Below are 17,128 nucleotides of genomic sequence, written 5' to 3'. Positions count from 1 at the left end.
ATGGCAGTCGATTTGCAGGACAATCCTGATCACGAAAAGACATGCCACGCCCAGATCGACCGCTGCTTAGCCGAGATATAGCGTATAGAAAAAACCAGTATTTCGAAGATATGCAAATCCAAATCTTCGCAGAGCTATATCTCAGACAAATAGGTCCAGATCGGAGAAGGATCAACTGTCCCAGGATCGTGAGGATCCAGACTGTCGAACGGCATCAAAATCTCGACTTCGAAAATGAGGCCGATTTTTGGCAAATTTAATGATGTAACCATCATGATTTTTTGCGAAAATCGTGAAAAAATTAATGTCCTTTTTTCTGATGGCAGTCGATTTGCAGGACAATCCTGATCACGAAAAGACATGCCACGCCCAGATCGACCGCTGCTTAGCCGAGATATAGCGTATAGAAAAAACCAGTATTTCGAAGATATGCAAATCCAAATCTTCGCAGAGCTATATCTCAGACAAATAGGTCCAGATCGGAGAAGGATCAACTGTCCCAGGATCGCAGGGATCCTTTTCTGTTCCTTTTTTCTAATATCAGTCGATTTTTAGGACTCTAACGATCACGAGATATAGCGTACAGAAAACAACAGTATTTTATACGAGCCTGAATATGACCATAAGACCAGAAGCGTGAAGCCCCCGATAGACGATGATGGTGTCCATGTGGTATTGCTGGCCACAAAAGGGAGCGACCTGCTAAAATAAAAGAAAGCGTTAAATAAAGTCGATAAATAAATAATATCTTAATAACTTTACCTGGCGGGGTCAGAGGAGGGGATCGCGGCACAGCAACTTGTGGCCAATACGGTCTCGGCCAGAACCAAGAATAAATAGTCACAGGAAAAGATAAACAGGGAGAGAAAGACGGAAAACTTACCAGGTCAAAGCCGATGAGGTAAAGAATGGTGCAGGACGAAAGACGATGCCGGTAATGTATGCACCTGCGAAGCACATACGTCGCACGTCGTAAAAAGTGCCAATGAATAATGTACCGACTGCTGGATGGATCGTGGATGTAGTATGCAACCGGTTCAGGAAGAGGGTGTCAGTATTGGTATGTGCAAAAGTTCTCAAGAATCGAGGTGTTTTTCTGGCAAGGGCTATTAGCTCCCTGGGCGTACTTTCATGGAGACATCTGATTGTAGGAAGGTGGATAAACTTGTAGGAGTAATCCAACCATGCCGCAAGAAAATTCGAAGTTCTATGTACATACATATATATATATATATATACATATATGTGGAATGTGGAAGATTTTTGCCAGCTACACACACATATTACTTGAAACCCACCCGAAAATTACACACTCCTGCACAAATAATGTTAATTATAAGCCACAATCCATTAAAATATTCAATAAACATTAAAACTAAAAATAGAACAAAAAAACGTCGCCTCGGGATTTATCCTACACATGTACATATACATACATATATGTTTATTCTTTATTTTATGAACGTCACTGTACATTTTCACGGCTGCTAACATTGGGGGCTTACATGCTTACAGCTAACAGCGTTCTCGTGTCCGCGAGCGGTTAAGCCGATCGATAACAGCATGTTAATCTTTTTACATCTTTTACATCTTCTCGCGGGTGTATTTTCCTTTCCCGCGAGGAAGAGAGTGGAGCGGGTCTGCTCCAGGGCTCCTTGCAAATGGTATTCGGCGTTTCTCAGGCAGTGGCACTCCTCCTCCACCGGCTATTGGACCTTTTGTCCATACTCTCTATTTTCGTTAGATCGTTGTGGAGCACTTTAAGCGAGGCCGACACGTTTTCATTCGTCACGTCATTCGTCAGCCCCGACGCCTTCTTTATGGCTTCGATATGCGGCTGTATTCGGATCAGCAGTACCTGCATGTTTTTCTTATTTAAGCCAAATAAATATTTTCCTGTCTCTGCGCTACCCAAAAGAGGTAGCGTCATTCCACGAATAATTCGGTTATGTAAGGCCCCACATGCAGACGCCTTTTTAGCAATGTGCGAAATGTGAGAAGTGGGCAAATGTGGAAAACGAGCGGGAAACGGGAAACGGGAAACCAGAAGCGGGGGAGTGGCGAGTCCTGAACGCTGAACGCTGAACGAACCCTTTTAATTATGTTGATTTTTCGCTGATTTAATTTTTACCTGCGTTCGTTAAGTTCCCAGCAGCAGCACAAACCAAATGGAATTTAATTTAATCCTTTGCCCGAAAGCCCCTTTTGGAAAAACATTTCACTTTTTTGTTCAAATTGACCAGGAAAAGCGCGGCGGCAAAGGCAACAAAAAATACATCGAAAGGAGAACGGAGAGGAACGCAGAGAAAAGGCAAATTATAAAAGCGCTTTGGCAAACGAATTTTCACCAAAATCCCTACCGCCACCCCCACCCCCTACCGCTCCGTTCTGCTGCGGAATAGAAGAGGGGAAAAATACTTCAAAAGCGTCTATTGAAAGGCATAGACAGAGGGGGACAGGGAGGGGTGCAGCCAGACTCTTTTGGGGCACGTTTTGGTTAATGTTACAGCAGTTTTTGGTTTAATTACTTTTTGGCTTTCGACCCCATCCCCGCCTTTCGACTGCACTTTTGCCGCGTAACGCCACTTTCCCCGAACAGCTTAATTAAATATCCGTTCGCTTGCAAGGCAACCCTCTCGGTTTTTTTCAGGGTTCCCTCAGAAGCAGTTCAATAATTGCATCAGGGCTCCATCCGAAGCGCTAATTCGGTGGCATTATGTGGCTTTCAAAGGATTCGGGGGTAATTATCCGATTAACAGGAGGTGGCTACCGGAATGGGCTGCAGCTTTTATTGATGGAAGGAAGCATTTATGGCTATAAATATCTCGATGACGGGTCTGCTAACAGCCCAGGTTAACAGACTGTTACAGCTCCCGGTGCTGTTAACAGCGGAAGCATTAACAGCAACAGTTCTGTTCTTATGTATGTATTTGTGGGAGTACGCTCATTGCATCCCGCATCCATCTGTACTCCAAAATTGCAGCTTGAGATCTTCTCTCACATTTACTACTTTCACTTTATTCATAGGTTCACACTCCTTCATAATATTAGAGGTATTGCACAATATACATACTCGTACTCGTAAAACTTGCGCCTGGCTAACAGAATCCTGTTTGAGGGTCGTTCAACGGCGGCATTGGCATAGCTGCATATTATCGTATTAAGTATCGAAATAAATAGGTCTTTTGCTGGTCCGAACTCTTATGGTCTAACAGAATACCCGAACAGAAACGGAAACAGAAATATAGAACAACTATCACTGGATCCGCGTCCGATCTTATCACAAATAAAATTAAAAACACATCACTCTCTAACTAAGCAAAAAAAAAAACACTACTCGTATTAAACACATAATTGCAGTGCAGTGCGGAAGAGTAAAATCAATCAAGTGGTTGTCTCCTCGTAGCCGCAGTGGATGTAGCCGGTGGCCAGGGAGCCGCCGACAGCCGGCGATTTGCTGGGCAGGCCATCGTCCTCCTGCAGCCCGTTCGAGGACGTCTTCTCGCTGCTGTCCAGGATCTTCTCGAACACCGTCTCAAAGCGGCAGCGGTTGACGGAGAAGCGGCTGATGCCCACGGACATGTCCCGCAGGGCGGCAAACAGCTCGGAGAGCAGCGGCAGTGGCAGTCCACTGGCCGCACTGCTGGAGGAGTCCCCGCCGGAACGGACCTTCACCAGGAAGCGCAGGCTGTGGGCGTAGTGCTGCAGGTCGCAGGCACCCGGTAGCCGCTCCGGCAGCATCTTGGCCAGCAGTGCCTGCTGGGCGGGTGGGCAGAAGAAGCTGATGCCGTAGTAGCCCCCATACTCGGCCTTGAGCCGCGCGGGACTGCTGCTGGCCACGACCTGGCCCGCCTTGAGCACCGCCACGCGCTGGCACAGATGCTCGATCTCGGAGACCGAGTGGGAGGTCAGGACGACGGCGCGACGGGCGGCCAGCAGCTGCTCGATGGTCGAGTAGACGAACTCCCGCGTCACCGGATCCAAGTCGCTGGTGGGCTCGTCCATGAGGACGGTGGGCGTGTGGCCGCAGCAGGTGGCGGCCACCGTCAGCTTCCGCCGATTGCCGCCGCTCAGGTTCCGTACCTGGACATCCCGGTACGAGCGCAGCTCGTAGGTGTTCAGGACCCTCGCGAGCAACAGATCCAGATGGCGGATGCCCCGCAGGCGGCCGTAGAAGAGGATGCATTCGCGTACGGTTAGCAGGGGATCCAGCGGATTGCTCTGCGGGCAGTAGGAGATCCCCGGCTGATCGAAGTGGATGTGTCCCACATTGGGCTCCAGCTGTCCGGTAAGCACCTTGAAGATGGTCGACTTGCCGGCCCCGTTCTTGCCCAGGAGCCCGAAGCACTCGCCCCGCTTCACCCCGAAGTGCACCTGACGGACGGCGTAGCGTCCGCGGTTGTACGCCACCCAAAGGTTCTCGGCGCGCAGGGCCTCGCCGGCTTCCACGCAGCTCTTGAAGATGCTCTGCAGGCTGACGATCTTCAGCTGCTGGAGCTTCTGCAGCTCGCGTCGGTAGTGCCAGTCGAGGAGGCGCTCCAGGCGCTTCCACAGCCGCTGCAGCAGATGACACTCGATGAGGACGTTCAGCACGAGTCCCGAGAGGCCCACCAGGGCCAGGGCGATGAAGTGGCGCTGCAGCAGGTCGCTGGCCAGCGGATGCTTGTACGAGTCGATGTCGTACCGCCTGAAGATCAGGGCCACCATGTAGTTCTTGCACAGCTCCAGGAGACCATCGCCCAGGGCGTGCTGGGGAAAGACGAGGAAGGCCTCGTTCAGGCCATGCCGCCAGCTGTCCCACGCAGAGCCCTCTCCAACGACGCCCAGGATGAGGATGATGCCCATGGTGATCAATGGGATGATGATGTTCGCACAGAAGATCGATACAATGGCAATGCTCGAGTCGCTGAAGAGCTTCTCGGCCACATGGACAGCGGGAACGACGGCAAAACTAGAGACAATATAAAGATAATAGATTAGATACGATGTAGATGGTAGATGGTAGATGGTAGACGACCTACCTAAACATCAATGAGAGTCCAATGATGCCAATCAGCTGCTGTCTGGCCACAAACACGGGCATGCTGAAGACCAGAACGATGCCCAGGCAAACCACCAGGGCCAGCACCATGATGAGATAGTCCCAGATGAAGGCCACCAGCCAGTAGGTAACCGCCGATACGCCGCACAGACGCTGCTGCAGCTTCTCGCCGCTGATGCGCTCGTTCACGAGATAGACGGCATTGGCGGCCACCACCAGGCCAAAGGCGATCAGCAGAATGAACACCATGCAGGAGTCGCCCGCCTGCCGCAGCAGGGAGCTGGTGCTCAGCTCTGCGAAGCCCAGCTTCCACGGCTCGTTGCGGGTGAGTATCCCGTACTCCGAGTCGTTTAGGCTGGTGCGCAGCAGCTCAGAGTTCAGGTCGTTCAGCCAGGCCATCATCGCGTGGTAGCCCTTGTTGTTGTACCACACAGTGGCCCCCGATCCGTTCACGGAGTAGCCGCCATAGCGTCGCTCCCGGTACTCATCGAGGGTTGTCAGCACCCAATCGTAGGCCAGCGAGGAGTCGCTGAATTCCCGGCACTCGGAGAAGTTTCCGTTCCCATCATTGAGATCGCAGGAGGATCTCAGACCCGGATAGAGCTGCTCGGTGAATGGCGTGAGCCTCTCGCCGCTGAGCAGCTGTACGCTGTGCGGATACAGGGCCCTGGTGAGCGGCAGGACCGTGTCGAAGTCATCCTCCAGGCGATAGCTGACGAACCACATGGCGCACAGCTCGAACACCGCAGGCAGCAGGAGCACGTACAGCAGCAGTCGGTAGTTGCGGGCCAGATGCCGCAGTCGCTTGCCAAACAGCAGCCGCATCTGGACACATGACGAGGGCGGATCCTCGGACACATCCGCTGGGCCAGCCACAATGCCTCCTCCGCCTCCTTCCGGAGCTGCTGCTGCTGCTGCTCCTCCCCGTGGCTGCTCCTCGCTGCGATTGAGCTGCTCGAACTCCTGCTCCAGGCTGCTGCTCGACGACAGCTCCAGTTCTCCGATGGCCCCCAGCGACTCCTGCTGCTGCAGCAGCTCCAGGAACTGCACGGCTGCGGGGGTGAGATTCTCCGCATAGCTGGCGCTGATGGTCAGGCTGTGGGGGGGCTCATTCTCGGTGGCAGGCAGCACCTGGCTGTTGGTCAGCAGCTGCTTGCCCCTGTCCGCAATGTGAGCGGCCACTGGGGCATCGGCGCAGCGCATCTTCACGCTGTAGTTGGCAGTGCAGAGATGTTGCAATGAGTCGCGACTGTGCTGGGCAATGATGCGACCCTGTAGGCACCAGGAGGAGGAGGAGGAAAAGGATTAGGGAGTGATCTCATTGGGAGATTGGGTGGGACCAAACTCACATTCCGCATAATGACCAGCGAATCACTCAGGTACTTGGCTTCGTCCAGGAAGTGGGTGGCAAAGATCACCGCACGGCCCTGGCGCAGCTGTTCGATCAGATTCCAGATGTCCTTGCGCGCCTTGGCATCGACCCCGTTGCAGGGTTCGTCCAGGATGACGACACTGGGCGAGGCAATGAACGCAATGGCCACACAGAGACGCCGCCTATAGCCACCCGACAGCTGCCACGAGGGATAGTCCTCGTGCTGGCCAAAGTTGAGGCTCTTCAGAGTGCGACTCACCTCCGTCTCCAACTCTACCTCGGCAGAGCCATCAGAGGGCATCTTTATGTGGGCGTACAACTGCAGATGCTCGCGGGCCGTCAGCTTGGGTATGAGGATGTTGTCCTGCCAGCAGACGCCCACATTGTGCTCGCCGGCACGGAGCAGCACCTTGCCGCCCGTCGGTCGGATCTGGCCGGTGAGCAGCTTGATGAGAGTGCTCTTGCCAGCCCCATTGCGGCCGAGCAGGCAGCTCACTTGGTTGCGGGCGAAATCCAGATTCAGATTGGACACGGCGCACTGGCTGCCATAGAGCTTGGTGACATTCAGCAGCGAGGCACCCAGCTTGTCGTCCAAATGGGAGCTCATTGCCCGCACGAAGCTGTACTCGGCTGAAAAAGGAATATTCCGAGAATAAAATAGAATCCGATCCGATCCGATCCGGTCCTCTACTGTAACATACTTTTCTTCCACCTCTGATAGGCATAGCCAATGGCGGCATAGAGCATAAAGTCGAGCAGAAACATCAGCAGAGCCATTGCGCACTCGCTCCTCGCTGGACCCAGGTGGATCAAGTGGCCCCACGTGAGGCCCTGCTGCTGCAGCTCCATGCGCATCAGTTCGCCCCAGCCCTTGGCGAAGGCCGTCGTGAAGGAGAGGTCCACCAGGAAGCTCTCGAATAGACTCAGCTTCGCATCGAACATCAGCACAATGATGAAGGGGCACAGGCTGATGAAGAACAGCAGGGATGTGGCCACGGCACCAATGTTGGCCGAGGTGAAGAAGTTCGAGCACATGTAACAGAAGGAGACGAGACAGGCGCCAAAGCTCAGACAGTAGAACATCATGAAGAACCAGTTGGTGTACGACAGGATGCCACCACTGTAGAGCACCAGGCTGACGAGGGCAAAGATCAGACACAGCTCCATGAGGCTCATCAAGGCCCAGGCGACCAGCTCCGAATGAGCCCTGAGACCCATCGAACGCATCAACTAATAAAAAAAAAGAGAGTGTATCAGCATAAGAATACGGGAGTATAGAAGGGAGTGTCCCTTACCATACTATTCCTGCTCTCTCGCATCCAAATCCGCTCCCTTACACAGATCGCCACGGCCACTACCAAGCCCAGGCAGTAGGCCAGCTGTACGGCCTGGGACAGGTAGAGGCCTCGCTTGAACTCGTCATTCACGAACGAGGGATAGGGGAACTGTTTCGTGTAGAACTGCATGTTGTCCACCTCGAATTTGGGCTTCTTGCTGCCCCCGCCGGCGCCCCCGAGGCCGCTCAGGAGATCCAGCAGGCCTTGACGCTTGGATCGGGTGAGAACATCCCCATCCCCACTTCCAGCGCCATCCCCATCCCCCCCTTGTACATCATCCAGGGAGAGGAGAAACTCTTGCTTAAAGGTTGTGGTTTCCAGCTCCATTCTAGAGGGTGCTGCGGTGGGGGTCTCAGGGTCCTGGATCGGTGCAGTGTTGGCCTCAGTGGAGGTGTTCTCGATACTCAGGTCAAAGTCATCATCATCATCGTCGTCGTCGTCGTCGTCGTCGTCGCTCACAGCCTTGATGCTGAACAAACTGCCCGGCGACCTGGTGGCCGGCTCCTCCTCCACGAATCCCGCCTCGTCACGCTTGTGCTTGACGATGCCCAGGTCCACCATTTGCTTGAGCTGCACGAACCCCCGATGGTACTTCATGTCGATGACCATGCTGTCGGCGGGTCCGGGAAACCAGAAGCGGTTCCTATTCTCGAACGTCGGCTGGGTGTTGTCCGTGTCCATGTGGAGGCGGTAGACCACCTCCTTGGTTCCGACGCTCTCGAAATTGAGGGCTGCCAGGAACATGCGCTTCTGGTTGAGATCGTAGGCCTGCTGCTGCAGCTCCTCCACGCTATCCACAGCCACAAAGCGGTCCGCAGACACGCACTCCATCAGATCCGAGACGGTGGTGAGGATGTCGTAGATGAGCTGATTCGTGCGAATGAACTGGAACACCCGCTCGATCGACACGATGTCAAAGTCATCGCCCACCACGCTCTTCACCAGCGGGGAGCGAGCCAGCTTCAGGAGATTATCGAAGGCCAGCTGGAAGGTGGTATTCGTGTGGAGTTTGGTGAGGATCGTACCGGCGGCCTGCGAGAGCTGTTTCAGTTTGTCCAGCTCCTCGAAGGTGGCGTTGCTCTGGAGGGAGGGAACACACAAATTGGGAACATGCCATGTGGATGGATTCGCTGTGTTTACTCACAAACTTCACTACACTCTCCGTGAGGGTATTCGATGGGGTGTACAGTATCTTTCCCTGGATGATCGGCTTGATGGTGTTCCACGTGAGCTTGCCCTGGTTTGTGGAGGTCACGTCGAGGTAGAGGCGCTTGCAGTATTTGGCTGTAAGTCAGAAGAAAAAACCAAAAAATATAATCTCAAGGGAATAGAGTCTTCCCGCCGCTCACTTGGCTTCCAGTCTGTTCCACTGCTCTGCCTTCTGCTTCTGCTTCTGTCTCTGCTCCTCCTCCTCCTCCCTTGATACTCACTTGGCATGGCATCCAGTTCCACATCGTTGACCTCGCTAAAGTCCTCCGAATAGAGGATGTCGTTGACCAAAGGAATGCTCTCCGTGCTGGGAAATGGATGCCCGCACAGCAGCGTCCCAAGCTTCACAAAAGTCTCGCGATCTGCAACGAAATAGCAGTTTGGATTCCTGGATTAACGATTCGAGGATTCAGGGGTTCATTCCATGCCACATACTAGAAAACAAATGCTTTACGTCAAAGCTGTAGTTCATCATGCGCTCGATCTCCGGCACCAAGGATATGATTTCTGTGATATTCGCTAAAAGAAGAAAGTAAATCAATAAACTAGCAAGAGATCAGGCCCACTCCACTCCACTCACTGCGTATAATTTCAAGATTATCGCTGGTGATCAATGCCGTCACCGCGGACACAAAATTCGCCTTCTCCGCCAGCTCCACGACGGCCGTGTGCAGCTTGTCATCCGTCACAAAGGCATTCACCACATCGATCACAGAGTGGAGTCTACAAAGATCATGATAGGAGAATGGAGCACATGAATCATAGCGCTGACTTACGGCGCTCCCTTCCATCTGGAGTACTCCTCGTAGGGCTCTGATGGCAGGCACTTATTCTCGATGCTGCATATGTAGGAGAAGGCACTGGGCACCATCTGGTTCTTGGTGGGCAGCAGTCTGGTCGGATATTGGCAGGCGGCTATCTCCTCGGAGCCGTATTTCATGCGGATCAAATACAGCAGCATGAAGATCAGCACGGGCCAGAGGAGGAGCGTCAGGGAGAGGAACTTCTGGCGCCATCGCACCAGGAGATCCTTGCGCAGCAGCGCTCGGATCTCCCGCGTGTTAAAATACATCCTCATTACCGCCTAGTGCTCTCACTCTCGCTCTCCAAATCTCTTTGCGCTTCTCACTACTGTTGTGGTCTCTCTGGGTGTTCAGAAACCGTCCAATCATTGATGCATCTTTGCCTGCAAGGGAAGGAGAAGTTGATTAAAGGGTTGCTAATGGATTTACCAAAAGGTGTGAAGCGTGCGAATCGCGGGGGAGATGTATGTGGTTTTTTTGGTATGCCCTTGCCCAGCAGGGAGGGTAGTACCAAAGACTATGCACAATTGCCAAGATGTTGCATCTCCTTCTGTGCTTCGTCTCTTCGTCAATGCTTTGAGCAGCCTAGTCGGTCCCCAGAATCCAACCACAAGATACCCAGTCGGTGCCAAGAAACTAGAAACGGTATACATTGCTTGGGCATGATGGAGTTACATGATACAGCCCAAAAGACAATTGAAGTACCGGCACCCTGAAATGGAATTTGCTCCGTTCCTGATATCCAATATCTCTTGGTATTCTAAGGTTTTGTCTGGTAATACCTGTTCATCTTTTAGTCTAAAGGTGGATAGGAAAGCATTTACGCTGATTCTGTTAAGCTGTGGAAAGGGCATTCGAAGCATCGATCGACTCCCAGCCACTTCCTCTGCCTGCAACTCTGGCTGGCATATGCCATGATGTACGAGTATGCACACACTTCCTATCGCATAATTAGCTGGTGTTTGTCTACCGCGTTTGCTCGTTGGTTTCCTTTGTGTGGTGTACTCTCCGATTGTATCTCCGAAACGGTTTTAGTTTCGATTTGCACATTGCTAATTCAGGCAGGCCGTTAATTCCGCTGTGGTTCGCCTTCGAATTGCACTTCCCCCTCCATCCATCCAACCGTCCATCCAATCCACCCAAAGAGCGATGGTGGAAGTGATGACAATTATTTTAAAGCGCACGCTTTCTGTCATTTAAATTAAATTATTGCCTGAGTCACTGACCGATCGATCAGCACAATTATATAGATAACCACAGAGTTGAATCTTTGCAGGTATCTCTTGGCCTTCCATGTCTTCCACTCCCATAACCACAGAGCTATCACAGAGCTGAAGCTATCCATTAGATTTAACAGCCGCCCTCTCAGAGGGGGAGTCAGAGGAGGAGGAGCCACACAGAGATGAGCCGCATCCATTACCCAGACAGCCAGACAGCCAGACAGACATTCGGCGGCGCGATTTATGGCTGGAACCTCGCGAAACCAGTTACAAATCAAATAATGCTCGTCTATAACGTATACTATACACCATACTGGATATATAAAATAATAATAAAGAAGCAAAACCCACCCAAACTCTTGTTCTGTTCTCTGGGTTGCATATTTCGTATGCAAAGCTTGTGACTTGTGACTTTTGCGTACCCCCAATGTGGCATACTATATGCCATCCATTGGGTTGGGGTTTGGGGTTTGGGACTGTCTGGCGGCTGCAGGTTCATGTTCAGGTTCAGCTTCAGGTAGTACTCGTCATCCACCTGTACGGACAGACGGGTTCGATTAGATCTACGATCGAAAGTGAGAAAATCCCAGGCGACTGGCACAACACACACAAAAGAACATTAGGCCACAGCCAATGCTCGACAGAGTGAACCACTTGTAGATCCTTCTCGGGTATAATGAAGGCATACATCAGATCATGCCAGTCGGTCGATTAATCACTAAGAAAAAGGGCGGCAAACGTATTCTTTAAAGAATTTCACCCTTGATCCTAGAACTAGGAGTGTAAATAGCTCATTTACTAGCCACGAATTTGCGCTATCGATTGATCACTGTAGAATCCACTGCCCCAGAAACCATTGTCTCTTTTTGGATGTGGGAATGGGGGTTCGGGCTCTCTGTTTCCGAAACAATATGAGTATTTCCCATAAGAGCAAAAACCCAAAAACACCGAAACACCGAAACACCAACCAAGTTGTTTGCTATTGGAACCAGTTCCCCATACCCATTTCCATTTCCAGTCCCAGTTTTAGTTTTAGTTTTAGTTTCAGTTTTAGTTTTGAGATTTCTATTCCAGTTTCAATTGCAGTTGCAGTTGCAATTGCAATAGCAGTTGCAGCTTTGCTGATTAGCCAACGAGCAGCATAATGTTGCACTCTCGAGAGCCAATGTCACCATCGATCGACCGATGGGGGGATGGGACCGATGGGATTATCTAACCGATTGACCGGTCTGCCAGCTAATGCTCTACTTTTCCACTGGCTCTGATCTCTGGCGATCTCTGACTGCGGGAGATCTACGCTGCGATTATTTCAAGGTAATTATATATGAAACGTAGTACAACTACAGCCGAGAATTTATGAATTACAGTGCCCCACCCCCACATACTACCTACCATACGTGTGTACTAAGTATTTACTACGACTAACTAGCCGTTGGTTGGGATGTAGCTAAGAGCTTTCGATCTTATTCTAATTGGAAGCAGTTTTGGGGACACGAGTCGAACATTAACCCACCGCCCCTCGTCGTACCCCGAAGTCGTATTTGAAACCAGACTTTAGACCACTTCCAACGCTTTAGACTAATTAAAATCACAGCGAAAATCAGCAGCAGAAAGTGTGCTGTGATGCAGTCAGTCGCTAAACAGGATTTTGATGGTGATTTGAAAGTAATCTTCTCTGCTGTACCCCTGCTGTACCCCTGCTGTACCCTGTACCCTGTGTGTGGTGTGTGCTGTGCGCTGTGTGCTGTGCGGTGTGTGTGTTGTGCAACCAAAACTTGTTTAAAGCACGTTTAGAGCTGAAATTCCCAGAACCCAAACGCATCTAATCGAAAGGGAAGACGCTGCTCAACGTAGAGATCAGATCCCTTGCATTCGAGTCGTCTGATTAGAGCCCCTCAAGCCGCACTGACAGGCTGCACTCATAAATAGATGGAGAGGCCACCTTGGACGCCACCTTCTGTCAGTCGCATTCCCAGACAATCAGAATCAACCTCACTAAATCATCTACTAATACTAATACTCGTTGAGGTAGTATTATCTACTGGAGCAGCAGTAAGATATCTCATAAGCATATGTCGGCGGAGGAGACTTTGCTTCTGACAGTTATACGATGTGGATGTGGATGTGAGCCAAACGCCATTTATCATCTAATCGAATGAGCGACCTTGACCATGAGAGTCTCTTCTGAAGAGAGAAATCCAAAGCCAGCAAGTCTAGCAAAACAATTTAAATATTAAAAAAAAAAAAACCAGAAACTAGTTTGTGCCTGTCTATCCATCAGACGGATGGATGGCGGAATGCCTATCCCTGGAACTCCATTCCACTCCTCTCCGCCATAATCGTGGTGTCGTGTAATGCATTTTGTTTTGATGATTATCCCAATTATCCCAATTTACAGAGCTCTCTCCCGCTCTCCTATCTTCTATCTATCTATCTATTTATCTATAGAAATTTTAATCAATTGTATTGTAGTAGTACCGAGTATCGCTCGACAAAAGTCGCGTGTGGCTGCAGTGACGCGTTTAGAAACGCACGCGTTTTTTCCCGCTTCTTCTGGTTTTTTGGTCTTGTCATTGGTGTACGATTATTCCCAGTACTACCCATGTATGTATATCCCAGCATATACGAGGAGTATGTCTATTCAATGGTGGTGCCACAATTCTTAAGTTATGGCAATCGCAACTCGGTGGAGTGGGATAGGTCTTGAGCTAGAATACGATACATCCTTGGCCAGATCTCAGGGTCAATTGAAGTGGCATATTAATGGTAAAAATTTAAGTGAAAACACCTCTTCCTCTCTCGGTGTTTAATGGAATATACATATGTATGTATGTACAAATATGTAAATCAAAGTGCAACTATTTACAGGGTTCTTCTTCTCTAGTTCTCTAGTTCCCTAGTTCCCTAGTTCCCTGGTTCCCTAGTTTCCTAGCTTCTGCTGGTAGTGTGTATGGGTTGGCCATGGATCGATCGCACGATCAGCGTGAGTTGGCAAGAACCGCGGAGCGTAGAGTTGGCTATAACGTATTTATACACGTACATACTCGTACGTATGTCGCATATATTTTATTTATACACTTTCAAGCTCTAGAGCAGCCGGTGGCGGCGGCGGCGGCGGCGGCGGTTATTGGCTGCATAGGAAATGCTTCTGACTCTTATTTATTTTGTATTATTTTATTTTTTTTTTACTTTTTGCTGCTGCTGGAGAAGGCTTTAAAAGCAGCGCCAGCAGCTATCAAGGTCATTGCTTACATGTGCACAAACTGGCGATGCAATTAAAGTCTGGATACGCCGTCGTTTAGTGTCTGACTAAGTGAGTGTCTCTCCGTCGCTCCGTCGCTCCGTCGCTCCGTCTGTCTGTCCGTCTGACTGTGATAACCAGTCTCTGATTATTGCTGCTGCTGTTACTGCTGCTGCTTCTCAAGGGCCTTTGAAGTCGTCCGACTATGCAAAAAGAATATGTTAATGTGGCAAGAACATTGCCAAACCAGAAGCGATGGAATAGCAGTACGTGTGATAAAAGATACACACAGTATTTGAAGATCCCTAACAAAGTAAGATCTCTAAGATCTTCGTTGCAAATATTAGTAGCTTTTTTTTTGTAAGTTTTAAACCTTAGATTCAATGTCGGAAACCTTCTAGTTTTGCCGGATTTCTGACTCGGAATAACACTTCGAACGTGTTAATTACTTGGATATGCACGTTAGCGATTTCTCATGCGTTTGATGGGTGGCGAGGGGAGCAAATACACTGCCAGAGAACGGGGTACAACAGCAGCAGAAGCACTCCGTCTCAAGGTAAATATTTATTGTACTTGAAATCATCAAAGACAAGTGGGTGGACGTCGAAAGGACCTTTTGATCACCAACAACAAATATACTAAAAAAGACCCTTTCCAGCTAACACTGAGCTCCGCTCTCGGATCCCTGATTAGGGTATCCAGAATTCGTGCTTCGCACGTGGTGTTTTGTGTTTTCACTTTCGTTGGTTTATTGCCGATTTTGCCACCTTCTTTTGCTCGTTTGGCGATTGGCTTGGTTTGGCTTGGCGGTGCTTTACGAGCGCGCACTACACCACATATTTTCTTTGGCTTGCTTTGTTTTGTTTTGTTTTCTGGTGTGGGGGGCGGCGGCCCAAAAGGCAGATGAGCAAGAGCAACGTGCCAAGAAAACCCGATCCAGAAACAGGCACAGAAAACCAAACGAAACGACGATGGACGGGGGACGGTGGACGGTGGACCGTGGACCCCGGACAAGAAATCAAACTGAATAACAAGTTGAAAGCAATAGCGATTGAAAACAGCTGTCGGCTGTTGGTACCGAACGGTTTGGGTTTGGGTTTGGGCCTCAATCTCTCTCGCTCTCGCTCGCACTCTCGCTCTTAAAGACCAAAAGCTTTTCAAACCAGGCCTCAGCGCATTTGTGTACTCTTTTTCCACGCAGACAGATGGGAAGGGTAGTGTGACTAAACTGAGGACTACACACACATATGTATGTCCATATATATACAGGGAAGCCCATGAGCCACCCGAGGGATTAAGCAATGGGCAGTGGGTCCTTATGTCCAGCTAGATCGAGGGACTGCATACGTGCTTCGCGTCCTGCGGCAGCGCACCTCGGTCACCATGTCAAGCTCTTGACAAGCCTTCTGCAGTATAACTTCTTCTGAATCGGATTGCTAGGGACAAAAGGGATCGATTCCTTGGAATTCGAAGGGCATACACATTTCGCCCATGGCTAAGCAGAATCTCTATGCACTTTTCTGTTTTCTGTTATTTTTCTTGGAGTATTTTTTTTTTGGTTTTGGGGGCTGATGTTGCAACCCATTGAATGAATGGGAAATACAGACGTGAAAAATACTTACTATGCGATAGTTGAAGCTCGAAATTGGTGGACTACCTTCCCACTGAATGTTGTTATTGGTTCTTGGTTTCCACAGATGCCACAGATGCCACAGGTGCAACACAAGCAAAACACACACGAAACACACACACACACTTTTGTTGCTTTTGTTGCCACACACTCCACTGCACTCCACTACCGTCTAGATTTTCTTCGAGTTTTCTTCTGAGGTTTGGTTCTGAGATCAGTAATTCTTCTTCTGTGGCTGCGACTGTGGCTGGGGCTGGGGCTGGGGCTGCGGCTGGGGGAGGGAGTGCAAGGGCATCTCCCTTCGGATTAGCTACGCACTTGCAGGAACACAAAAAAATAGAAACAGAAATATTGTTTGTAAAGCTACTACCAATACTCAATCAATCGCTTCAATCAAAAGCTCGACCGTCCGCCTCCAGTTCAGTTCAACAATTGAGCTTGACGAAACGCGCGTACCGGGAATTATTTAATTCCGCAGCAGCGGGCCCGACGCTCGTCGTTCGAAGCTCTCCGATCGACGCGTCGCGACGGTGGGGCTGCTGCTGCTGCTGCTGCTTCGTCTCTCCAAAACTTTAAACTTCGGCTGTGTGTAGGTGTGGGTGTGTGTTGTTTTTGTTGTTGTTGTTGCCCACGGGTCGCTCCCTTCTGCTGCTGCTCTTAACTGTTCTTTCTCCGATCTGCGATTGCGTGACGGAAGCGAGACTCGGATTTCGATATATGTATGTATGTATTTCTATAATTAATATCTCTATAGATTTTGGGGGCTGCTTTAATTGCTAGTTCTGATCGGCTGCTGCAGATCCCTGTACTTATTTCCAATGAAATGCCGAAAAATGTGAACCCTTTTTCCAACCCAAAATGCGGGAGAGAGAGTGAGAGAGAGAGAGAGGTCTCCAATGAAGGCTAATTTCGGTGGCCAGTGGGCCGTGTAATATCTGTACTTTGTACCTGGGGATCGGACTGGAGCTAATTTCCATTTACATATGCCAATATGCTAATGGATTCGGGCAGTCGGGGGGAGCTGCTGACTGTACAGATTTTGCGGAAATCTGCAAGGAATCTGCATTATAGTACATAGATGGTGACCCCATCCATTTGGGGGAGCTTTGAAGAAAGAAAAAAATCACCTTAAAACATAAAAATTAGCCAAAGCTTTTTCCAACTGTTTTCTCAGGAAGAACTCCCTTGGAATGCGTCAAGTACTTCGGATATCAGATACGGGGGCACGTGTACTATGGCAAAACAGATCTCCATCTCCAATCGAATCCACTGTTT

The 17,128-nt window shown here is 50.1% G+C and overlaps 1 protein-coding gene across 1 annotated transcript; it reads right to left on the bottom strand.

Annotated features, from left to right (window-relative positions):
* Positions 1–3,304: 3,304 nt before the first annotated feature.
* LOC6597848 (ATP-binding cassette sub-family A member 13) lies at positions 3,305–16,257 on the bottom strand. Its single transcript, XM_026991227.1, has 11 exons — positions 15,846–16,257; positions 9,736–10,145; positions 9,540–9,682; positions 9,395–9,478; positions 9,181–9,321; positions 8,895–9,034; positions 7,709–8,830; positions 7,115–7,643; positions 6,391–7,043; positions 5,022–6,313; positions 3,305–4,951 (listed from the first exon to the last, which is right to left on the bottom strand). Exons 2-11 carry the CDS (start codon positions 10,035–10,037, stop codon positions 3,385–3,387), a joined length of 5,973 nt encoding a protein of 1,990 aa, XP_026847028.1. The 5' UTR covers positions 10,038–10,145; positions 15,846–16,257; the 3' UTR covers positions 3,305–3,384.
* Positions 16,258–17,128: the final 871 nt, after the last annotated feature.

Source organism: Drosophila persimilis, unplaced genomic scaffold, assembly GCF_003286085.1.
Source record: "Drosophila persimilis strain 14011-0111.01,24,50 unplaced genomic scaffold, DperRS2 tig00000653-arrow-arrow-pilon, whole genome shotgun sequence".
Lineage (NCBI taxonomy): Eukaryota > Metazoa > Arthropoda > Insecta > Diptera > Drosophilidae > Drosophila > Drosophila persimilis.
Note: the sequence above shows the minus strand (reverse complement) of the source record. Positions and strands in the feature narration are given on the sequence as shown.